Consider the following 26016-nt stretch of genomic DNA (forward strand, 5'->3'; position numbering starts at 1 on the left):
CTCAGTTACTTAGTGAGGCCCCTGGCAACTCAGTGAGACCTTGTTTCAAAATAAAAATTTAAAATATAGGGCTGTGGGTGTAGCCCAGAGGTAGAATGCCCCTGGGTTCCATCTCCAGTACCTCAAAAAAAAAAAAAAAGTACCACCTCAAATAAAATAATCTTTTCAAACTCTATATTTTCTTCCTGTGATCTTCCATTTAGTTTCTTTATATCTAAAAAGCAGCTTTGCAATTTCTCATTATAACTAACACTGGCAAGCTACTATCTTATAAAACATGGCCAGATATTCTTGGAAGACCATATTCCTTTTTTTTTCTCCCTTAGAAATTAAAATATCTAATTCAACAGTTTTTAAAAGCCAGACAAATTTATTTCTGTATGGGTTTGCCCATAACTGAAAGCCAGTGGTCCAGCTTTCTAGTAATTCAGCAGCTCAGGGCCTATGAAAACCTGCAGCTGTTTTTTGAAATGTTAGAGCTCTGACCTGTGCGTAGATGTCATAACAGTGTCTCGAAGTGACAAGAAGGGTAACCAACTGGATTGTGTATGGAAACAGCTTGGGCTCTAGGTAGGTGTGTGAGGTAACTGGAGAGACAGAATCCGTGAACGACTTAGGCACGAAGGATTCTAGACCATGACTCATGTCAGGCAAAATCAGTATGAGTTGTGGATGGTTTATTCTTCTTCCCCAGAATAAAACAACAGTCCAAGGTAATGTAAAGTTTTAACCCTGCTTTCACTGGCCAGATAAGAAGAATTATTGTTGTTGTCATTATCTTTACCATTCTGGAATTACTGTGATATAATGAATTGAGCTCTAAATGGAGATATAAGCCAAAATATATCATGTAATCTCCAGATATTGTGCTTTCATGTTCTTTTGTAATGTAATAGCTGTTTTTAGAAGAAAATCAGTAGTAGCATGACCATAAAAAAGCATACAATTATCAAATTCCCTCTGACATTTTATTGGAATTTTTTTCTGTGAAATGGTGTAGAAAGGAATGCTATTGAACCAGGTATGTGTACAGAGCACAGAAGGTCCTTGTGCAAAGACTGTATTGTGGCAGTATCTTGACAGTGACACACTATGGCAGTGTTACAACAGGTCAGTGATGTATCCCAAGATGCTTGGTACTTCCATGCATCACTCTGAGTATGGCAGCAAAAGATTGGTTCATTTGTTTTGTTATTTTTCCTAGATCAATAACTACATATGTTAGCTATTATCTTAAACTTTTTAGACTAGAAAACTGTTGATTCAAATTCTCGTATTTGTGAGCACCACAATCACATGTATTTGGACTCCTTAAGTCTAGAAACAACCGAGAGAGCTATAAAGATTATGTCAATTCTTGCATGGTGCCTCTAATCTGTCTATCCAAAGTAGAGGGTGGTCTTGATGTGTGAGGTTCCACTGAACTTAATTCATTTTCATTTTATTTAAGGAAAGGACAGTGTACACAGTCTGCCACAGAGGGAAAGCCTTCAAAAGAATCCTTGGCTCTTTTCCTGAACATAATCAAATGTCCATTATCCTTTCCTTTGCCAGAGGCTTAATGATTTATATTTAATAGTTGAGATGTAATCATTTCCTCAAATTTTCTCCTGCTCGATGAAAGAAGCAAAGTCAAACATAATAAACACTTGCTGACTAAATTTTTCCTTCTCTTTTCAAACTTTTCTTTTAGGACTCAGCCCAAAACCATGTTTGCCCAAGTTGAATCTGACGATGAGGAAGCAAAGAATGAACCAGAGTGGAAAAAACGTAAAATTTAAAGAATCTCGTTTGAGAGCTGTTTGCATGAGGAGGAGGGATATGGCGCTTTGTTTTGTTTTGTTTTGTTTTTTTGTAGCCCTTATGAAATAAAAAAATACATTTTTCTGAACAGATTTTGTCCTTTCCATTTTTGAACCATCCAGAAATTTTTGAGCCATCCAGAAAATTGATGGCTATTCTTCACTTTAATTGTGCTTACATTTTCTTACCTACAACTATTAAACTGTGTTACAAGTAAACAAGAAACAGATTCTTAGCCTATTACCGAGTACTTTAGGTATTTGGAGACTTTATGCAACAATTACTGGCCTTGTGCAGATTCTCATGACCTTACAGGGGAACATGTATATTGAGATGTACATCTGTCCTGAGCAATTCTAGGAACACAACATAGAAACAGAGATCAAAACGTCGAATATTTCTGTATAATGTCACAACAGTTGTTTACATGACTGTAAATAATTAGGCTGAGTTCAAACCAAAGCATTACCATACTAGGAAAGAAGAACGTGTGTCTGCTTATCTTCCCACAGCACAGCGCAGTGGGGGAGTCAGGGGAGCAGGCTCTGAGGTCAGACCAGTGTGGGTTCGAGTCCTGTCTCCGCTCTTCACTGTCTGGGTCACCTTGGGAAAACCACTCAACTTCTGCCTGCTAGCTTCATGAGAGTAGTACCTGCCTCGTATGTCTGTCAGAGGATTAAATAAGATTAAGACAACTTAGTACAGTACTTGGAACACAGTAAATACACACCAAATATTTGCTGTTTAAAAACAAGGATGAAAATATCATGTGCCTCATTTGTATCCGTATTCAATTTGAAAGGCATAGAAGTGCTTTGTAAGCGTAAGGGCTCTCTACATAGAAAATATTTTTAAACATCACCCTTTTGTGACTAGAGAACTAAAGTAAAACTTGGCCGTTTGTCCAAAGTACTAATGAGTCAATAGAACAAAATCCTGTGGACTGCTCTTACACAGACGTGGGAGCGTTTCTGCATGTTAAATAGTTCCCACCAGGCAGTTGAGGTTTTCAGTATTTGCCTTCTTCCCCCCTGCTCTCCTTTGTTCTAGTGAATTAAGTAATTGTAAAAGGGAACGATGATCCAAAACCTGTATCAGAAAGCTCCTGGAGAGAGAGCCAGGCATGGTGGCCGGTGTCTCTAACCTCAGCTACTCCGGAGGCTGAGCAACGATGCCAGGTTTGAGGCTAGCCTGGGTAACTTGTGAGACTCTAACTCTTCGTAGCAGCAAGTAATGTTCTGGAGAAAGCCTGAAAAGATAAACTGCAATGTATTTTGCAAACAGTCTTTAATTAATTAATACAAACTCTGTTAAGGGGTTGTGAAGATCTTATAGGCTCAAATGAAAAGATTGTTTCCAATCTTGAAACATAAAAGCTGCCCCTGGTTCTGTAAGCTTTAGGTATCCCTCCCGCTGCACTCCCCCATTCTTTTTTTTTTTTTTTTTTTTTTTGGTGGTGGTACTGGGGGTGGAACCCAGAGGCTTTCTACCTCCGGGCTATACTCCCAGACCTATTTTATATTTTTATTTGGAAACAGGGTCTCACTAAGTTGCTGAGAGCCTCACTAAGCAGCTGAGGCTGGCTTCGAACCTGTGCGATCCTCCTGTCTCAGCCTCCCAAGCGTGGGGATTACAAGCATGCACCACCATGCCCGGCTCCCCCATTCTTTTTTAACAGCCACTCACACATAGCACCTTATTTCTATAGATTTTGAGGTGGCAGTGGCCTTCTATAGATAAAGCCTTAAAAACTTTATTCACCTACACTACACGGTTCCTTCTTTCCGCTCTTTCCCTTTTCCCCTTCCCCTTCCCTTCCCGTTCCCTGACACTTAACTGATAGGAAAAAGTAGTAAGAGGAGCCGGGCATGGAGCTCACACTTGTAATCCCCGCACTTGGGAGGCTGAGGCAGGAGGATTGCAGGTTCTTGACCAGCCTCAGCTACTTAGTGAGGCCCTCCGCAACTTAATGAGACCGTGTTTCACAATTAAAAATAAAATAGGGCTAGGGGTGTAGCTCAGAGGTAGAATGCCTCTGGGTTCAATCCCCAGCACCACACACACACACACACACACACACACACACACACACACACACACAGTAGTAATAGTAAGAGAAAAGTCCTGACATCTGCTTGATATCTGCTGTATGACAAAGACTATTCCAAACTCTTGTATTAGCTGACTTAAGCCTTACAAAAACCTCATGAATAGATAAAATTGCTAGACCCATTTTGCAGATGAGTCAAAAGGGGTTCAAGATGCCAAACACTGTCTAAAGTCACCGCCGAGGAGGGCCATATGAAATACCCCAAGTCACTAAGCGTCAGTAATTAGCAAACTGCCTCCAGTTTCCTATTCCTGTCGAAATGCACTTTACCCAAAATCAATTACAGACCAATATTTTGTTCCAGCTGCTTAGGATTTATAAATTTATTGCCTCATGGATAAAATTTACTGAAAGCCTCTCACATCTTCCCTGTCTTAACATAAACATTGCACCATATGGAAGTATTTGCCTCATACAGCCAAAAGTTGCAGCAGAGGGCTGGGGAGAGGAATAGAAACTTGGTCGTAGTGGTCTTGGCAGAGTCTGCTATGATGTAAGGGCAGAGAAAGACAACTTTAGCACGAAGATGATTTCCTCACTGCTACCCACAGCACAAGTGGACCTTTTCATGTTCGAGATGATCAATCTTGTCTACAGAGTTTTAGGGGGGAAAATTAGAAGATCATCAAACTACATCTAATTTTTTTTAAATTGTATTGGTGGGTGTATTCATTTTGAGTCACCCCCCCCATGCCATTTTGGCATGGGGCTGTATTTCTATTTTCTGTATTTCTATCTTTCTAATAAACTTTTTTAACTCTTAAAAAAATATTGTATTGGCGCACTATAGTCAAACATCTTAATGGAGTACAAGATGGTAGAGGCATACATGCACACATCACCCAATTAGCTCTTACCCAATGTCCACCCCACAAGATTTTCAATTTTGAATTTGGTGAGGAAGAACCTAGAACCAGGACTGAACAAGTAGCAGGTGTTGGTTCGGCCTGCAGTCCCGTCACCGGGGCGGACGCTGGTAAGCTCTCCCTCAGGTTCTCACGTTCCGTGTGGCTCTCAGGCCTCACCATTGGTCCGATACAGCACTGTGTTCTCTGCCTTGTCCACCACATTTCTAGTTGCTCAAGAAACCGAGAAGTCACAAGCCGGGCGGGGTGGTGCACGCTTGTAATCAAGGCACATGCTGTCTCAGCCTCCCAGTTCTTGACCTGGCACAAGCACTTGGGAGGCTGAGGCAGGAGGATCACAGGTTCACAGCTGGCCTCGGCTACTTAGCAAGGCCCTCTGCAACTTAGACCTTGTTTCAAAATGAAGAATAGAAAATAGGGCTAGGAACGTGGCTCGGAGGTAGAATGCCCCTGGGTTTCATCCCCAGTACTGTGAAAAAAAAAAAAAAACACCTAAAAGTCACAATGATTCCTTTGTCACCCCCCAGGCCCACCCCATTTTTTTCACTCATTTCTGCCCATCCTCTTCTAGGTCTCACATTTGTCCTTCTCTCTGCCACCTTTGCTAGGATTCAGCCTTTGGTAGAATCACTCAGGAGCCGCGCTCCCAGCTAACTAATCGTCCTGTTTCTCATTTGGTACTTATCTGATCCATCTTTTATGCCGCCATCTAAAACCTAAGCCTATCATTTTATTCCTTTGCCTGGAGCCGTCTATGTCGGTAGCTCTAAGAACATCGAGGATTCAGCCCTCCCTGTTTTTCTTGCTTTCTACTGCTAATCTGGTACATGTTTTAGGGGGTGCAACCACATTTTACCCAGGAGGTATCCTGTTTTTTGGCACCGAAATGTCTTTGCACATGTTGTACCTTCTCCAACCCCTTCCTCTTGTCTGCCTGGAAAATTCTCATTTAGTTTCAGAGATGGGAAAGCAATTTATCTTCTCCCAGTAGCCTTCTACTCACCCACACAAACGCTCTCTGCTTCTTCCTCTCCTCTCGTTGTTGCTTCTATATCTCCCAAACCTACCCTAGCCTTCTTTTTTTTTTTGGTGTGTGTGTGTAGGTCTGGGGATGGAACCCAGGGGCATTCTACCTCTGAGCTATACCCCCTGCCCGATTTTTTTTCTTTATTTTGAAACAAGGTCTCACTGAGTTGCAAAGGGCCTCACTAAGTAGCTGAGGCTAGCCACAAACCACCAGCCTCCTGTCTCAGCCTCCCAAGTACTGGGGTTACAAGCGGGCACCACCGGGCCCAGCCCTAGCCTCCCCTTATACACTGTAAGTGCATACACATGTGTGGCTTGTGGGCCTGGGGTGTGTGCAGATGTAAACACTAATGGGCACTGAATTCAGCAAATATTCAGCAAACTGTTTAATGAGGAAGAGGAGCCTCGTTCTGCTCCTGTTCGTCTTCTTGGACCCTAACTCTGAGAAAGGGATTCAAAGGATGCTCATTAAATCTTTGACGGAAACAAGGGCATGAAACAAGGAAGGATGAGGAAGATGGGAAGAGAATGAAGTGCTTCTCCCGTGCAAGTAGCAAGGAGGATCATCAGTACTGACGGCGGCGGCGGGCTGCTTTCCCTCTTTTCTGTTGCATCCGTCGCAGGTCACTATTGTGGTAGCTCGAGAAGGAGGCAGGATGGGTGTGCATGTCCTGACCTGGCACAAGCCCTACGCCATCATATCCTCAGGCACTTGCCCCCTGTCCTGCTGCTCTTAGCATCCTGAAGTTACTAAGTGATGGGACTCTGAGTTAATGAAGAGCTGAGTATCTCTGGCATGGGGGTTCTTAACCCAGGCAAAGCGTCTGTGAACTCCTTTAAATCCTAGGCAGCTTGCCGGGCGTGGTGGCGCACGCTTGTAATCCCCGTGCTTGGGAGGTGGAGACAGGAGGATCCCGCTGGTTCAAAGCCAGCCATGCTGGCTTAAGAGACCCTGTTTCCAAAAATAAAACAGTATAAAATAGGTCTGGGAGTATAGCCCAGAGGTAGAAGGGCTTCCAGGAACCCCAGTACCAAAAATAAATAAATAAATAAATAAATAAATAAATAAATCCTAGGCAGCTTACTTAGCTTATTTTCATGTACATTTTTCTGAAGAAAGGATCTATAACTCTGCGTGTGTGTGTGTGTGTGTGTGTGTGTGTGTGTGTGTTTTACTGGGGATGGAATGCAGGAGCATTCTACCTCCCAGCTACATTCCCAGTCTGATTTTTTTTATTCTTTATTTGGAAACTAAATTGTGGAGGGCCTCACTAAGTAGCTGAGGCTGGCCATGAACCTGGATCTTCCTGTCTCAGCCTCCCAAGTATTGGGATGATGAACATGTGCCACCATGCCTGGCTCAAGGATCTATAACTTTAACTTGTTGTTGGGTACTAAGATACTGGATACTACTGGCAGCTCTTTCATCTTCAAGAGGACTAGCTCGTCTATTTTCTGTTGCCTTAACAAAATATCAGAGGTTGGATATCTTATAAAGGTAATATGTTTCTCACTTCCCAGCTCTGGAGGTCCCAAAGCGCAGCACTGGCTTTTGCTCAATTCTGGTGAGGGCCTCTCGGCAGGTCAATGACTGGAGTGCAGGCGAGAGGTCTTTTTATAAACATTTATTCTTATAGGAATTAACCAAAGTACTTCAAGAACCACCTCAACCCCAGCTGAGGATGGCACCCTCAGTGACCTGTTCACCTTCCACTAGGCTCCACCTTTTAAAGGTCCTACCACCTCAACACCACCACACTGGGAACTTAGCTTCCAGCACATCAAACCTAGGACTGTCTCATTCACGCTTGAAATCAGGACAGAATGTACACATTCACATACAATACACCAGACAAAAGCAAACCTCTAACACACTGGCCCCATTTAATCTTAGGCAGTTGATCATATTGCTGTGTAGTCAGACCTTGAAATTCTTTGAAGGGTTATTATCTTCCTACCTCCTTAAAAACAAGAGTTGAGCTTCACAAAGGCAGCATCCAAGTACGATCACACTGTGTGACATAAGAACAAATGTTACGAACCAGAGGCAATCTGAGAAAGCCTTTTAAGGATAATAGGACTCTTAGGTAGCTGTGAGCACTTTAGTGTTTAACAGCCAACGAGTCAGATGGTGAGAGAAAGGGAGGATGAACAGGTGCTGCTCACCGGTAAACAGGCAGTATTCCTTGGAGATCAGATGCATCCATTTACCAGCATCCTTGCATCGAAGTCAGGAGCTTTGGAAAATATCAGTCTGGAATGGGGCACACCACTAGCCACCATAGTGGGTGTTTTAATTTTTAGTCCACGTGCTCACCAAAGAACAGAGAAGAAGAATAGGCTGGGGAGGTGCCTGAAGATACATGATCTTATACATGTGCATCAGGAGTACATGGTTGGAGAAAAAAATGTGCTGACAAAGGACAGGAAATCACTATTCTAAGTAGTTTTCTGAGAATTGTCAGAGAATTTATGCTCTGGCTCTTCAAATTTTTAAATAGAAGAATTTCGAATGAAGATCTCAGATTCAGAATGGCGACTGAGGGACACAGCACTTCTCAGTAGTTGAAATAAATAAAGTTCAACTAATGAGAAAGCAGTGTCTCAACCAACAAAATAAATATAGCTCAGAAACCAAAACTGACCCAGGAACCTCGCTGAAAGAAAACCAGGAACCTTGAACTGCGGGAGGGGAAGAAAAAAAAAAAGCTTGCGTTTTGGATCAGCTTCAGCCACAGTTGGGCTGCCAGCAGGCTGCCGCTACATGGGCTACCAGCCCAAACCTTAGCCCCGGCACCTGACTTACACCAATGTGGCAACAAAATCCGAAAGCTCCTTAGGAGACCCAGGAAGCACGGAGACTGCGCCAGATATAGAGCCTCTGGTAAGCCACCCTGGGACCCCGAGGCTTGGGCTCCGCTCCTTCCAGAGCCCCCTGGGCCGCTACCATCTCTGGTCCCAGCCCAGCCCAAGCCCAGCCAGGGCCCAGCACCAGCCAGCAGCTTCTCAGAGGCTGCAGCACCAGGCTCTAGCACAACCCCCGCCCAGCACCAGCGGAGCTCCAGCCCAAACCGCAGCCCCGGGACCTGACTTACACCAATGTGGCAACAAAATCCAAAAGCTCCTTCGGAGACCCAGGAAGCAGCGAGACTGTGCCGGACCTACAGAGACCCAGGAGACTGCCGCTCCTTCGGAGACCCAGGAAGCACGGAGACCTAGGAGTCACCTCTGTGCCAGACCTACAGCCTCCGGAGAACCAGATACGGAAGAACTACCAGCCCGTCAGAGCTTCTGATTGGGCTGCCAGCTACTCCACCATCATCCGATCCATACCACTTCAATGGGAAGACAACAGAAGAACAGGCCTGAGAACGGTGAAAATATGAGAACCAGGAATAGTGGAGAAACAACAGAAGTCACGAATACTGACCTTCTAGGAATGCAAGAAGGGGAGTTCCGAATCTTGATCTACAATATGATGAAAGGATTTAAAACAAGTCTAGCAGAAATGAAAGATGAAATAGAAACACTAAGAAAGAATCAGAAAGAGGTCTGGAATGAAATGAAAGAGTCAATAAGTGAAATGAAGACAGCAATAGAAAGAAATTCTGGAAGAAAAGATGAAATGGAAAACAGAATATCACTGTTAGAAGACAGTACATCCAAAACCGAAAACACGGTCAGTGATATACAGAAATCTTTACAGCAACAAAACCTAAACATCCAGCAAATATGGGATAATATGAAGCGCCCTAACTTACGGATAATAGGCATTGAAGAAGGGATAGAGGTACAGACCAAGGGCATCTGTAATCTCTTCAAAGAAATAATCTCAGAGAATTTACAAACATGGAAAGAGACTTGGATCTTCATGTCCAGGAGGCATACAGAACTCCATTGAGACAAGACCAAAGAAGGACCACACCACACCACATAATAACCAAAATGACCAACATAGAGGCCAAGGAAGGAATCTTAAAAGCAGTGAGAACAAAAGGATGGGTGGCATATAGAGGCAAAACAATAAGAATCACCCCAGACTATACAACACAGGTCATGAATGCTAGGAGAGACTGGTATGACGTGATTCAGACCCTGGAAGAAAATAACTTCCAACCAAAGCTTATTTATCCAGCAAAACTACTATTCAAAATCAATGGGGAAACAAAAGTGTTTCAGGATAAACAGAATCTTAAAAAATTCATGAATTCAAAGCCTACACTAGAGAAAATTCTTAAAGAAATAAACCATAAAGAAGAAAAAAGAAGCAGACTCCAGAACCAGATAAGAGAGGAAGTCAATAAGTGGGCCATTTAAGTAAAGAAGAAAGACCAATCCATCCAATAGTAGACAGAATATAAAATGGCAGAAAACAAAAATCATATTTCAATAATATCTCTTAACATCAAAGGACTTAACTCACCAATCAAAAGACATAGACTGGCAATGTGGATCAAGAAACATAATCCAAATATATGTTGTCTGCAAGAAACTCACAGCCAAAGACATTCACAGACTGAAAGTGAAAGGATGGAAAAAGATATATCATGCTACTGGAGACCAAAAAAGATATCCAACAAAACAGACTTTAAACTAAAACACATCAGAAGAGACAAATCAGGCCACCTCCTTTTAATAAAAGTAACAATACACCAAGAAGATATAATGATAGTAAATATTTATGCCCCAAATGTGGGTACAACCACATTTGTAAAACAAACCCTTCTGGACATCAGATCCCAAATAGACCAAATACAATAATTCTGGGAGACTTTAATATGCCTCTCACACCACTAGATCGATCTTCAAGGCAAAAGATGAGTAAAGACTCTTTAGAACTAAAGAAAACCATAAACCAAATGGACCTAATAGACATTTACAGAATATTTCAGCCAGGAATTACAGAATACACATTTTTCTCAGCAGGCCATGGAACCTTCTCCAAAATAGACCACATCCTGGGACACAAAGAAAATACCAGCAAATTCAAAAGATGTAATATAATTCATTGCATCTTTTCAGACCATAATGGAATAAAAGTAGAAATCAACAACAGGAAACTCAAAAGAAATTATTCAAATACATGGAGATTGAATGATACACTATTGAATGATGAATGGGTAAGAGCAGAAATTAGGGAAGAAATAAAAAAAATTATGGAAACAAATGAAAACAGAGACACAACCTACCAAAATCTATGGGACACTATGAAGGCAGTATTAAGAGGAAAGTTTATTGCATTGAGTGCCCACATAAGAAGGACAGAGAATCGCCAAGTAAAGAACCTAATGACACAACTCAAGGACCTAGAAAGTCTGTAATAGTCTACTCCCAAAGCCAACAGAAGGCAAGAAATTATTAAAATTAGAGCAGAAATAAATGAAATAGAGAATTAAAAAAAAGTTCAAAGAATCAATAAAACAAAAAGTTGGTTCTTTGAGAAGATCAATAGAATTGATAAACCCCTGACCAACCCAATTAAAAGAAAAAGAGAATCAACTCAAATTATCAAAATTAGAAATGAGAAGAACTGCCTCCCAGAAGATGGCAACCGAGAAAAGCGGGGCTTAAGAGCCCCGCTAACAACCAATCTCCATTACCACAAAATCAGCGCCTTTCATAGCTAGAAAACACCATCACCAGAGAAACAAAAAAATCACCAGGCTCCAGAGAGAAAGCGGACTGAGAAGAGAGCTCAGAGCCACAGACGAGATACACCAGCCTCACGCCCAAGGACGCCGCAGCAGCGCCATACTGCCGGCTGCAGCAGCGAATTCACCGGACGGCTACAGCAAGCCGAGGTGAGCCGCTACAGAACAGCCAGGCAGGATCTTTCGGCGCAGGGAACATCTAAAGCTCCCAGTGGCTGAGCTCAGCACACACTGCAGGGAGTCAGAGTGGAACTCAAAACCAGAGAAGAAAAAATACGCCAAACTCACGGCCGAGGGCGTGGCAGTGGCGCCATATTGCCACCGGTGGCAACAGCAGAGAATTCACCAAATCCAGTAGAGCTACATCTGTGTACTCAAGAACAGTGAGTCAAATTGCGGGCCACAGAGGAGAAATCCCAGTACTGTACTCCCTGGGACTTGACCCAGTGGGGGAGTGGCGGTGGCAGAGATATCACACCATAGGAGAACGTGCAACCTGGCACCCCCCATAGTCTAAAGCAACCTCTATCGACCCCCTGGGTCGGAGACTCTGTGATACAACCCAGTAAAGGAGTAGTGGGGTCTGAGATACTACAGACTCGAGATCCAGAACACCTTAAGTGAAGTCATAGTGACCCAAGGGAAGAACCCAGAGAAGGCACAAACTTCCAAAATCATGGGAAAGAGGAATAACACTGGAGCAATGAATGCCCACAACCCCACAACATCAGAACCCAATAAAACAGAAAATCATAGATTTCTAGAAGATCAAATCAGGAAAATAACTATAGAAATAATAGAGGTGCTTCGAAAAGAATTCAGAGAGAGCCAAAAAGAGATAAAGGATGCAATTAATGAAGTAAAGGCCTCAATTCAAAGCACAATTAGACCACATGGAGAACAGAATATCGCTCTTAGAAGATGATCATTCCAAAAATGAACGCATAGTTTCTAATCTAGAAAAAAATATCCGACAGCAGGAATCTGACATTGAAGAAATATGGGCCCATTTTAAGAGAGCTAACCTAAGAATAATTGGAATAGAGGAGGGAAAAGAAAGTGAAACCAAAGGGATCAACAATCCCTTCAAGGAAGTAATAGCAGAAAATATTCCAAACATAGAGCAAGAGGTCAATACACAGATCCAGGAAACTTATAGAAGTCCCTTTAGACAGGATCGGAGAAGAGGATCCCCATGCCACATAATTGTCAAAATGACCAATGTGGAAGCCAAGCAGAGAATCTTAAAGGCAACAAAAACAAAGGGCCAAGTGACATTCAGAGGCAAACCAATTAGAATCACTCCAGACTTCCCAAACCAAGTCATGAGAGCCTGAAGGGCTTGGAGTAACATATTCCCAATTTTGAAAGAAAACAACTTCCAGCCAAAAATTTCCTATTTGATAGAAAGCAAAACTTTCTATCAAATTAGATGGAGAAATAAGAAGCTTCCATGACAAACAGAAACTGAAGGAATTTGTGTCTTCAAAACCAGCACTAGAGAAAATACTCAAAGAGATTAACTACAAAGAAGAAATAGGTAACACACACCAGAACCAGAGAAACAAGATTTTCCATCCAACAGACAACTAAGATTGGTTATCTGTGGAGATTCATTATTTATGTTAGTCTGTTACCTTTCTCTAAATTGTATTGTTTGCCTTTATTGTTGTTAATTTTTAGGATTTCTAGTTGGAATATTAATATACCTTCAGATATAGCATTTGGAAATATTTTATCCCATTCTATTAGTAACTTTTAACTCTGTTTACAATGTCTTTGGATATACAATATTTTTTTATTTTTTAGGGAGTTTGTATATTCTTCTGTTGCCTGTGCCTTTGAAATCATATCCAAGAAATCACTGCCAATTTCAATGTTGTGAGGTTTTATGACCCATATTTTCTTCTAAAAGTTTATAGTCTTAAGATTTATATTTAGGTCTTTTATCTATTTTGAGTTAATACTTGTATATGGGATTAGGTAAGGGTCCAATTTTATTCTTTTCCATGTAATTATTATGTTTCAACAATATTTAGTTAAAAGATTATTATTTCCACCACCAAATGTTCGTGGAAACCTTGTCAAAAATAACTTGACAATATAGGGAGGAATTTAGCTCTAGGCTTGTATTTAACTCCAATGGTTTATATATCTGCCTTTAGAACAGTACTACACTGTTTCAATTATTGTAGCTTTATATGGTTTGAAATCAGAAAATATATATCTTCTAGCTTTGTTCTTTTTCAAGATCGTTTTGGGTATCTAGAGTCCATATTCCATATTAGGATAGATTTTTTTCTGAAAAATAAATATATAAATATATGATAGTTTCACCTAAAAAAATAGAAAAAATATTCTCTGGTAAGAAAGAAAGCAAAAAGAAATATTGAAATGTTTTTATGTAATTTTAATTTTTCAACATTATTTAGTTAAAAGATTATTATTTCCCTCCAAATGTTTGTGGAAACCTTGTCAAATATAACTTGACAATATATGGAAGAATTTAGCTCTAGGCTTTTATTTAGCTCCAATAGTTTATATATCTGCCTTTAGAAGAGTACTACACTTTTTCAATTATTGTAGCTTTATATGGTTTGAAATCAGAAAATATACATCTCCTAACTTTGTTCTTTTTCGAGATCGTTCTGGGTATCTAGAATCCATATTACATATTAGGATAGATTTTTTTTCTGAAAAATAAATATATAAATATATGATAGTTTCACCTAAAAAAAAAAAGAAAAAAATATTCTCTGGTAAGAAAGAAAATAAAAAGAAATATTGAAATGTTATCTTTATGTTATCAAAAGCTTGGTATCAGACAAATGAAACTGTTATGTGAGATTTTCATTTTTAATTTTGCATAAATTGCTATAATACTAGATGTCAACCACTAAGCCAAGCATGGGAAGGAGGGATGGGGAGGGAATGGGGTGGGGATCGGGTGGGGGTTGACTGGCGATGTGTGCATGTATGTCTACAAAAGTTTTCTTTGTATCCCACTATGATGTATGAATACAGTGCACCAATAAAAAATTTAAAAAAATTAGAAATGAAAAAGGAGATATCACTGCAGATAGTGAAGAAATTCAAAAGATTATCAGAAACTACTTTAAAAATTTATACTCCAATAGACTTGAAAACATGGAAGAAATTGATAGATTTCTAAGCACAGTTAACCTACCTACACTCAGCCAAGAGGATATAGCAAGCCTAAACCAACCAATAGCAACCAAAGAAATAGGCACAGCAATAAAAATTCTTCCACCAAAGAAAAGTCCAGGCCCAAATGGGTTTACAGCTGAAATTTACAAAACCTTCAGTGAACAACTAATACCAATACTTCATAACATGTTCTGGGAAATTGAAAGAGATGGAACTCTCCCAAATTCCTTCTATGAGGCCAGTATCACATTAATCCCCAAACCAAATAAAGATACTTCAAGAAAGGAAAATTACAGACCAATATCCTTAATGAACATAGATGCAAAAATTCTAAACAAAATACTAGCTATAAGCATTCAAAACTACATCAAGAGAATAATACATCATGACCAAGTTGGGTTCATCCCAGAAAAACAAGGCTGGTTCAAAATATGCAAATCAATACATGTTATCCACCACATAAATAGAACCAAGAACAAAAACCACATCAACATAGCAATAGATGCTGAAAAAGCATTTGATAAAATCCAACACCCATTTATGTTAAAAACACTGCAGAAAATTGGGATAGAAGAAACGTACTTCAACATCGTTAAGGCAATATACTGTAAACCCAAAGCCAACATTATATTGAATGGGGAAAAACTGCAAGAATTTCCTCTAAAGTCAGGAACAAGACAAGGATGCCCACTATCACCACTCCTTTTCAATATAGTTCTTGAGACTCTTGCTGCAGCAATTAGACAAGAGAAGGAAATAATAAAAGGAATTCACATAGGAAGAGAGGAATTAAAATTATCCTTATTTGCAGATGGCATGATCCTTTATCTGGAAGACCCAAAGAACTCAACCAAAAGACTTCTGGAGCTGATTGACAAATTCAGCAAAGTCGCAGGATACAAAATCAACCTAAAGAAATCAATGGCTTTTCTTTACACCAACAATGAATCCACAATGAAAGAAACAAAGAAAACAATTCCATTCACTATAACCTCAAAACCAATAAAATATCTAGGAATAATCCTAACCCAAGATGTAAAAGGCCTCTACAACAAAAACTATAAAACATTAAAGAAAGAAACTGAAGAATACCTTGGAAGATGGAAAGATATCCTGTGCTCATGGATAGGCAGAATAAATATCATCAAAATGGCCATTCTGCCAAAACTGATCTATAGATTCAATGCAATTCCCATTAAAATACCAGCAACATTCTTCATAGACCTAGAAAAATCAATCATGAACTTTATATGGAGAAAGAAAAGACCCAGAATAGCCAAAGCAATTCTCAGCAATAAGAAACATGTAGGAGGCATCACAATCCCAGGCTTCAAATTATCCTATAGAGCAATAGTAGTAAAAACAGCATGGTACTGGCACAATAACAGATATACTGACCAGTGGATTAGAATAGAAGATACAGAAACAAACCCACACATCTTTAGTCAATTAATCTTTGACAAAGGGGCCAAACTCATACGCTGGAAAAAAAGACAGCCTTTTGAACAAATGGTACTGGGAGAACTGGCTATCCATTTGTAAAACGATGAATCTAAACCCCTATATCTCACCATGCACAGGAATCAACTCAAGATGGATCAAAGACTTAGAAATTAGACCTGAGACTATGAAGTTAGTAGAGGAAAGCATAGGTTCAACACTACAACATATTGGCACAGGCAGTAACTTTCTCACCAAAACCTTCAAAGCTCAGGAAATTAAAGCAAGAATTAACATGTGGGATAACATAAAACTTAAAAGTTTCTTCTCATCAAAGGAAACCATCAATAACTTAAAGAGGAAGCCTACAGAATGGGAAAAGATCTTTACCAGCCACCACTCTGATAGGGGACTAATATCCAGAATATACAAAGAGCTCAAAAGACTCTACACTAGCAAAGCAAACAACCCAATCAAGAAATGGGCAAATAAACTAAATAGACACATCACAAAAGAAGAGATACAAAGGGCCAATAGATACATGAAAAGATGTTCTACATCATTGGCCATCAGGGAGATGCAAATCAAAACTACACTGAGATTTCATCTAACCCCAGTCAGAGTGGCAAGCATAAAGAAATCAAACAACAACAAATGCTGGTGAGGATGTGGGGAAAGAGGAACTCTTTTACACTCTTGGTGGGAGTGCAAACTAGTTCAGCCACTATGGAGATCTGTGTGGAGATTCCTAAGAAAGCTAGGAATAGATTCACCATATGATCCAGCTCTACCACTCCTGGGTATTTTTCCAAAGGGGTTGAAAACAGAGAAGTATAGCAACATATGCATACCTATGTTCATAGCAGCACAATTTGTAATAGCCAAAATATGGAACCAATCCAGGTCCCCATCAACTGATGAATGGATTGCAAAACTCTGGGAAATACACACAATGGAATTCTACTCAGCCATAAAGAACAAAATCATACCTTTTGCAAGAAGATGGAAAGTCCTGGAGAGCATTATATTAAGCGAGACCAGCCAAGCACAGAAGGAGAAGGTACATATGTTTCTGCTAATATGCCCAAACTAGGGAATCCAGAGGATACCAGTGGTACTCCAGATAATGGAGGGGAAATACCAGCAAAGCTTGAATGGAAAGATAGAGGATGAGGAAGGCTGAACTTGATTAATGAGGGTCCACATCTGAATATATGTAAAATTATGAATATAGCATGGTTACCCGGGACAATCATTGTTTTATTGCTGGGAGTGGGGAAGGGAAAACAGGGGTGGGAGTGGGGAGAGGGCATCAAGTATAGTTTAAATGTATATCATTTATGTTCAATAAAAAATTAAAAAATAATAAAAGCATTTCTTAAAAAGCATTTTAAAGGCACTTCACATGCCTCCACTTCTAATAATATTCACTAATGACAAGTTAGAACATATTGGCTAAAATACATTAACAATAGCTACAAATTCCTTGACATTCTTCCTAAATATGTGACAGTTTGGTCAACAGAACATTGCAGAAGTCATGGTGTACTATCTTGTGGGCCTAGGCCTTAAGAAGATTGCAGTTCCTTTCTCTTGAGACATTTATCCTTGTGTGTGTGTGTGTGTGTGTGTGTGTGTGTGTGTGTGTGTGTGTAAGTGTGTGTGTTGTGTGTGTTGAGCTCCGCTCTGGATCCCTGCAGGGTGTGGTGAGCTTGGCCGCCACTGCTGGGAGTTGTAGCCGGTGTTTGCACAGGAAGAACTGAAGGCTTACAACCCAGATGATGTGCAGCTGGTCACTTTAGGCCCTTGGTTGTTTTCCTGTTCATCTCTGTAGTAGGGTGCTGTGAGGCAAGATGTTATTGAGCACTGCTCTGGATGTTTGGAAGGTGGGTTTGTTTTCTGCTCTCTGATCAGTCTTCTAGTCTTTTTCCCTGCCCCTGTACCTATTGTTTATCGGGTGTCAGCGGGACTGGTATGTGCTGCTTTCCTTGGTCACCATCTTCCCGGAAGTCACAGTTATATATTTCTGTATCATAAATAACTCCACAAGTTAGTAGCTTCAAATGACAGCCATCATTTATTTTTCTCACTAATCTCTAATTTGGGCAGAGCTCTATAAATATTGGTTTCATCTCTGCTTTATGTGACAACAAGTGATGTGACTCAGCTGAGCCTGAAGGATCTGCTCCCTGAGAGGACTCCATAACTTCAGCTATGGGAGCCTAGTCATGGTTGTTGGCCAGGGCTCTCACTTCCCCTCCAGGTGGGTAGCTCCACAAGGTTGCATGTGTTTCCTCACAGCATGGCAGCCACACCTCAAGAATAAATGTCTCAGCCAGGCGACGTGGTGCAAGCTTGTAATCCCAGTACTTGGGAGGCTGAGACAGGAGGATTGCAGGTTTGCAGCCAGCTTCACCTAGTTAGTGAGGCTCTTTACAACTTAGTGAGAACTTGTTTCAAAATAAAGAATAAAAAAAAATAGGGCTGGAGGTATAGCTTAGAGGTAGAATGCCCATGAGTTCCATCAACACCAGAAAAGAAACCTACCTGCCTCACGGCCGTGAGCACCATAGCAGTGCCATCTTGCCTTACTGCACCCAACTCCAGGGATGAAGAGGAAAACATCCAAGGACCTGAATTGAGCAGCTGCAGATCATCGGAATTGTAAGTCATCAGTTCCTCCTGCGCAAACTCCTACTACAACTTGTAGTAGTGGCAGCCAAGCTCACCACGCCCTCCATAGATCCAGACCAGCACTCAACAAGACTGTAAGTGAAGCTGCAGTTCCATGGGTGAATGCCCAGCGCAGTTCCCCCAGGGACTCGCACAGCACAATAAACTCCCTGGGTCTGAGACTTTGCAATTCAACCCAGAGAAGGTAGAGATTGAGTCTGCTGTTGGACATAGTAGAAGGTCAGACAGACTCAGGCTCTGATCAGAGAAAAGTGTGTGGGGAGACCTATGCTTAACAGTAGACCCAACGAATAGTATCTCCAGCATCACCACAGGCCACCCAATCATGGTGAATGGGGAGAAATCAGACCAACCCAACCCTACATGTGGAGAACAGAGACTCTTACATTGAGTCTGGTCTCAGAGGCATATGCCACTTATGGAGGCAGGGAGAGATTGAGACTCCACATCTGTGGAAAGTGTAGAGGGTGACCTGCACTTAACACTAGATTCAGTCCCATTGATACCAGCCACCTGCATAGACTGAGAAAGACTCAGAGAACCAGGCTTATAGCAGGAAAGGTGTTGGTGGCACTTGGTATCTGCACATAGAAAGTCTGCAGAGGCCCAGTCTGCTGAATATTCATTTATTTGTAGAGTTGCATTAATTTGTTATTGGGGTTGTTTTGTTTTGTTTGTTATTTGTGTGTGTGTGTGAGTGTGTATGCCTGTTTTTTTTATCCTCTTCCCAAACCCTCTCTCAAGCTTCTTCACTTGTACATATCTACTCTCTTCTCTCTATCCCTTTTCTTCCTTTTTTCTTTTTTTCTCTCTTTTTTTCTTTTTTGCATTAAATCCACTTCGTATCACTATACTAAAAACTCTACATTGGTTACTAGAATACTACTACATTTTCACTATCTCTAATCTCTACTATTACTACCTTACTAAACTCATACTCTCATTCTATTTGATTCTATCTGAGGCTTTACCCTATTCTTCCATTTATAACTTTACTTCCCTCCTCGCTCAACCTTCACTGTTGAATACAATACAATTTGCCCTTGGATATACCAGCTGGCACCTAGAGACTGAGGGAAATCTATCAAAAGCAACAGATACAAACTTCTGAAATCATGAGAAGGAGGAATAACAGAGGGGCAATGAGCTCCCACAATGCCACAATAACAGAACCTGGCAACATAGAATTGCAGAGATCTCCATAAGGTCAAATCAGGAATGTGACTGTAGAAATAATATAGGACTTCCAAAAAGAATTTAGAGTCTAAAAGAAGTAAAGGATGCAATCACTGAAGTGAAGACATCAATTTAAACCATAAACAATTGATTAGACCACATGGAGAATAGAATCTCGCTTCTAGAATATGATCACTCCAAAAACACATACATAGTATATAACTTAGAAAAAACAATTTGACAACATGAATTGGACATTGAAGAAATATACCTCCCTCCTTTTTTGGTGGTACTAGGGTTCCTGGAAACCCTTCTACCTCTGGGATACACTCCCAGACACCTATTTTTTATATTTTTATTTGGAAACAGGGTCTCTTAAGCCAGTGAGGCTGGCTTCAAACTTGTGCAATCCTCCTGTCTCTGCCTCCCAAGCATGGAGATTACAAGCATGTGCCACCACACCCAGTAAAATATAGGTCCATTTAAAAAAGTTATTCTAAGAATAATTGGCATAGAGGAGGGAAAATAAGGTGAAACCAAAGGGATCAACAATCTTTTTAAAGAAGTAATATCAGAAAATTTTCCAAACATAGAGCAGGAGGTCAATACACAGGTACAGGAAATCTATAGAACCCCCTTTAGACAAGATCAGAGAAAAGGTTCCCCATGCCACATTAAACTGCACATTAAACTGACTAATGTAGAAGCCAAGGGAGAATATTAAAGGCAACAAAAACAAAAGAACCAAGTGACATTCAGAGGCAAACCAATTAGAATCACTCCAACTTCCCAAATCAAGTCATGAAAGCCAGAAGGGCCTGGAATAGCATATTCCAAACTCTGAAAGAAAACAACTTTCAGCCAAAATTTTTCTACCCAGTAAAACTATCTCTCAAATTATACAGGGAAATAAAAACCTTCCATGGTAAACAGAAGCTGAAGGAATTTACGTCTTCCAAACCAGCACTAGAGAAAATACTCAGATTAACTGCAAAGAAGAAATAAGTAATACATGCCAGAACCAGAGAAACAAGAATCTCCATTCTGCAAAAAACTAAGCAAAGAAGAACAAACACTACCTCAAACAGAAGTTAAATCTCAAAATGTTATGAACTAAAAATCATGTCTCAATAATCACACTGAACGTAAATGACCTCAACTCCCCAATAAAAAGACACAGAGTGGCAAAATGGATTAAAAACCAGAATCCATCTATCTGCGGTCTGCAAGAAACACACCTTACAAGCAAAGATAAGAACAAACTTAAGGTAGAGGGCTAGAGCAAGGTAATCTATGACAACAGAATTCAAAGACAAGCAGGAGTAGCAACTATGATATCAGACAAGTTAGACTTCAAGCCTAAGCTTATTAGAAGAGACAAAGGAGGTCATTATTTTTTTTACTGGTAAAAAGAACCATCCAACAAGAGGATATAACAATAGTCAACATTTATGCCCCAAACATAGGTGCAGCTACTTTCATAAAACAAACTCTTTGTGACATTAGGTCACACATTAATCCCAATACAATACTACTTGGAGACTTCAACACCCCTCTCACACCATTAGATTGATCTTCTAGACAAAAGGTCAGTAAAGATGCCTCAGACCTAAAGAACACCATTAATCAAATGGACCTATTGGACACATAGAATATTCCACCCAACTACAACAGAGTTCACATTTTTCTCAGCTGCTCACAAAGTCTTCTCCAAAATTGATCACATCCTGGGCCACAAAGTGACCACTAGAACATTCAAAAAATGTGACAGATTTTCCAGTGTCATTTCAGACCATAATGAAATGAAACTAGAAATCAACTACAAGAAGACCCAGAGAAACCACATAAACATTTGGATACTGAACACCACACTACTGAATGAAGGATGGGTCATAGAAGAAGTAAGGGGTGAGATTAAGAAATTTCTAGAAACAAATGAAAATAAAGAGACAACATATCAAAACATCTGGGACACTTTGAAGGCAGTATTAAGGGGAAAATTCATAGCACTGAGTGCTCACATCAAATAATGACACACCTCAAAGCCCTTGAAAAACATGAACAATCTAACTCCAAAGCCAGTATAAGACTTCTACCTTCATGATCTCAGAGACGATAAATTTCTGTTGTTTGAAGCCACACATTTTGTGGTAATTTGTTAAGGAAGCTCTAGAAAACAAATACACTTAATAACAAGATATGAGGAACATTTTAATCCACATGAAGCTTCTTGAGACCATATTGTTACCACAGTTCAGTAAGGTTTCAGAAAGAGCAAATAAATAAAATTACAATAAGATTCTAAATTTCAATGCCAAATTTCAGAATTTTCCACTTCTCCTTCAGTATGGATTTCAGTTGTGATTGTTTTAATCCACTAATAGACAACTAATACAATTTCTAATTTAGGAAATTCATCTTCCAGTTTTCATATCTAGACATCAGTTTTTAGAGTGGATTCCTGTTCAGTTTTCTATGGGTGACTCATTAGAAGTTTCTTAAAAGCCGGGCTTGGTGGTGCATGCTTATGATCCCAGCATTTGAGAGGTTGAAACAGGAGGATTGCGGTTCAAGGACAGCCTCAGCTACTACTTAGTGAGGCCCTTTGCAACTCAGTGAGACCCTGTTTCAAATAAAGAATAAAAAATAGAGCTGTATATGTAGCTTGTAGGTAAAATACCCCTGGGTTCCATCCCCAGTACTGGAAAAAAAGAGTTTTTTAAAGCAGTGAGATCACTTGACCTTTCTTGAAGGACTTGGGGGAAGGGATGGATTTTATTCTACATGATGAGAAGGCTACTTTGGTCAGTCCAGATATTATAGCTAAAGGAAATAATTATAACATTCTTTAAGTTTTTTCAAGGCAGCAGAGTTTGCTGTCCCCTTTCCTGTTTTCACCCTCAGTCAACTTGCCTGGCAGTGGGTCCCCAAGCTGTGATGGTTTTCACACTCTTGTTCCCCTGTCCCCAGGATATACACATGTCCAGTGTGTTAGCTTTTCATCATGTGATCAAAATTCCTGACAAGAACAATTTAGAGGAGGAAAGGTTTCTTCTGGCTCATGGTTTTATAGGATTTAGTCCATGCTTGGCTGGTTCTGAGGCAGAAACATCATGGTGGCAGGACATGGTTGTGGGAGATGCTCAGCTCATTGCAGCTGGGAAGCAGAGAGAGAAGGAAAGAAGAGAGGAAGATGGACAGGGAGAGGGGGAGGAGGAGGAGGAGAAAAGAAGGAAGAGGAAGAGGAGGAGAAGGAGGACAAGGAGAAGAAGGAGGAGGAGGAGGAAGAGGAGGAAGAGGAGGAGAAGAGGAGAAAAGAAGAAGACAGAAGAGAGGAAGATAGAGATGGACAGGGAGAGGGGGACGGGAGAAGAGAGAGAGAGAGAGAGAGAGAGAGAGAGAGAGAGAGAGAGAGAGAGAGAGAGAGAGAGAGATAAACCCTCTCAGGGCATGTTCCCAGTGACCTACTCTCTTCAACTAGGTTTCACTTCTTGTAGTTTATTCTGCTATCAGTGATTTAATCCTCTGATGAGGTCTTGTCAGGTCTGTGTTCTCATGATCCTATTGTTGCCTAAAAGCCCCACTTCTGAACCTTGCTGCACTGGGGACCATAATTTTAATACATGAGTCTTTGGGGGACATTCCAGAGCCATACCCTAATATTTCTAATTGTAGCTTCGTAAGCCAAAGTAGCTATGAGGCTATGAGCTTACAAGTAAGTCTTCACACAGCTTTTTTTTTTTTTAATTCTAAGATATCCTGTGGCTGAAAACCAATGATGATTTTGCTATTGATAAGTCATTCTGAAGCATGGGTGCCTGCAACAACTTTTTTTTTTTTTTTTTTTTTTAGAATTCCTGTAGTTGTAAGCTGTGATCTTTTTTTTTTTTTTTTATTGGTGCACTGTATTCATACATCATAGTTGGATACATACTTTTGTAGACATACTTGCACACTTTTCCCAGTCAGCCCCCACCCAATCCCCACCCCATTCTCTCCCTATCCCTCCCTCCCATGCTTGGCTTAGTAGTTGACATCTAGTATTATGGCAATTTATCTAAAATTAAAAATGGTAATCTCACATAACAGTTTCATTTGTCTGATACCAAGCTTTTGATGACTTAAAGATGACATTTCAATATTTCTTTTTGCTTTCTTTCTTACCAGAGAATATTTTTTTTTCTATTTTTTAGGTGAAACTATCATATATTTGTATATTTATTTTTCAGAAAAAAATCTATCCTAAAATGGAATATGGACTCTAGGTACCCAAAACGATCTTGAAAAAGAACAAAGCTAGAAGATATATATTTTCTGATTTCAAACCATATAAAGCTACAATAATTGAAACAGTGTAGTACTATTCTAAAGGCAGATATATAAACCATTGGAGTTAAATAAAAGCCTAGAGCTAAATTCCTCCCTATATTGTCAAGTTATTTTTGACAAGGTTTCCACGAACATTTGGTGGTGGAAATATTAATCTTTTAACTAAATATTGTTGAAACATAATAATTACATGGAAAAGAATAAAATTGGACCCTTACCTAATCCCATATACAAATACTAACTCAAAATAGATAAAAGACCTAAATATAAATCTTTTATTTTTAATTTTATTTTATTGGTGCACTGTATTCATACATCATAGTGGGATACAAACTTTTGTAGACATACATGCACACATCGCCCAGTCAGCCCCCACCCAAACCCCACCCCATTCTCTCCCCATCCCTCCTTCCCATGCTTGGCTTAGTGGTTGACATCTAGTATTGTAGCAATTTATCCAAAATTAAAAATGTTAATCTCACATAACAGTTTCATTTGTCTGATACCAAGCTTTTGACGACTTAAAGATAACATTTCAATATTTCTGTTTGCTTTCTTTCCTACCAGAGGATTTTTTTTTTGTTTTTTTAGGTGAAACTATCATATATTTATATATTTATTTTTCAGAAAAAAATCTATCCTAATATGGAATATGGATTCTAGATACCCAAAACAATCTTGAAAAAGAACAAAGCTAGCAGATATATATTTTCTGATTTCAAACCATATAAAGCTACAATAATTGAAACAGTGTAGTACTGTTCTAAAGGCAGATATATAAACCATTGGAGTTAAATATAAGCCTAGAGCTAAATTCTTCCCTATATTGCCAAGTTATTTTTGACAAGGTTTCCATGAACATTTGGTGGTGGAAATAATAATCTTTTAATTAAATATTGTTGAAAAATAATAATTACATGGAAAAGAATAAAATTGGACCCTTACCTAATCCCACATACAAGTATTAACTCAAAATAGATAAAAGACCTAAATATATATCTTAAGACTATAAACTTTTAGAAGAAAATCTGGGTCATAAAACCTCACAACATTGAAATTGGCAGTGATTTCTTGGATATGATTTCAATGGCACAGGCAACAGAAGAGTATACAAACTCCCTAAAAAATAAAAAAATATTGTATATCCAAAGACAATGTAAACAGAGTTAAAAGTTACTAATAGAATTGAATAAAATATTTCCAAATGCTATATCTGAAGGTATATTAATATTCCAACTAGAAATCCTAAAAATTAACAACAATAAAGGCAAACAATACCCTTTAGAGATAGGTAAAAGACTAACATAAATAATGAATCTCCACAGATAATCAGTCTTAGTTGTCTGTTGGATGGAAAGTCTTGTTTCTCTGGTTCTGGTGAGTGTTACCTATTTCTTCTTTGTAGTTAATCTCTTTGAGTATTTTCTCTAGCGCTGGTTTTGAAGACATAAATTCCTTCAGTTTCTGTTTGTCATGGAAGCTTCTTATTTCTCCATCTAATTTGATAGAAAGTTTTGCTGGGTAGGAAATTTTTGGCTGGAAGTTGTTTTCTTTCAGAGTTTGGAATATGTTACTCCAAGCCCTTCTGGCTCTCATGACTTGGTTTGGGAAGTCTGGAGTGATTCTAATTGGTTTGCCTCTGAATGTCAGTTGGCCCTTTGTTTTTGTTGCCTTTAAGATTCTCTGCTTGGCTTCCACATTGGTCATTTTGACAATTATATGGTGTGGGGATCCTCTTCTCCGATCCTGTCTA

At 39.7% G+C, this 26016-nt stretch overlaps 1 protein-coding gene across 3 annotated transcripts in view; it reads left to right on the forward strand.

Annotated features, from left to right (window-relative positions):
• The window catches only part of WDR70 (WD repeat domain 70), a gene marked incomplete at its 5' end in the record, with an annotated part of 251957 nt that extends 249991 nt beyond the window's left edge, over positions 1 to 1966 (forward strand). For all 3 annotated transcript variants that reach the window (XM_080696811.1, XM_080696812.1, XM_080696813.1), the window contains one exon: positions 1694 to 1966. In XM_080696811.1, coding sequence (XP_080552937.1) covers positions 1694 to 1781 — 88 coding nt within the window. In that variant the 3' untranslated portion in view covers positions 1782 to 1966. The remainder of the gene's footprint in view (positions 1 to 1693) is intronic.
• Between the last annotated feature and the right edge of the window lie 24050 nt (positions 1967 to 26016).

Source organism: Muscardinus avellanarius (assembly GCF_963383645.1).
Source record: "Muscardinus avellanarius genome assembly, chromosome: 1".
NCBI lineage: Eukaryota > Metazoa > Chordata > Mammalia > Rodentia > Gliridae > Muscardinus > Muscardinus avellanarius.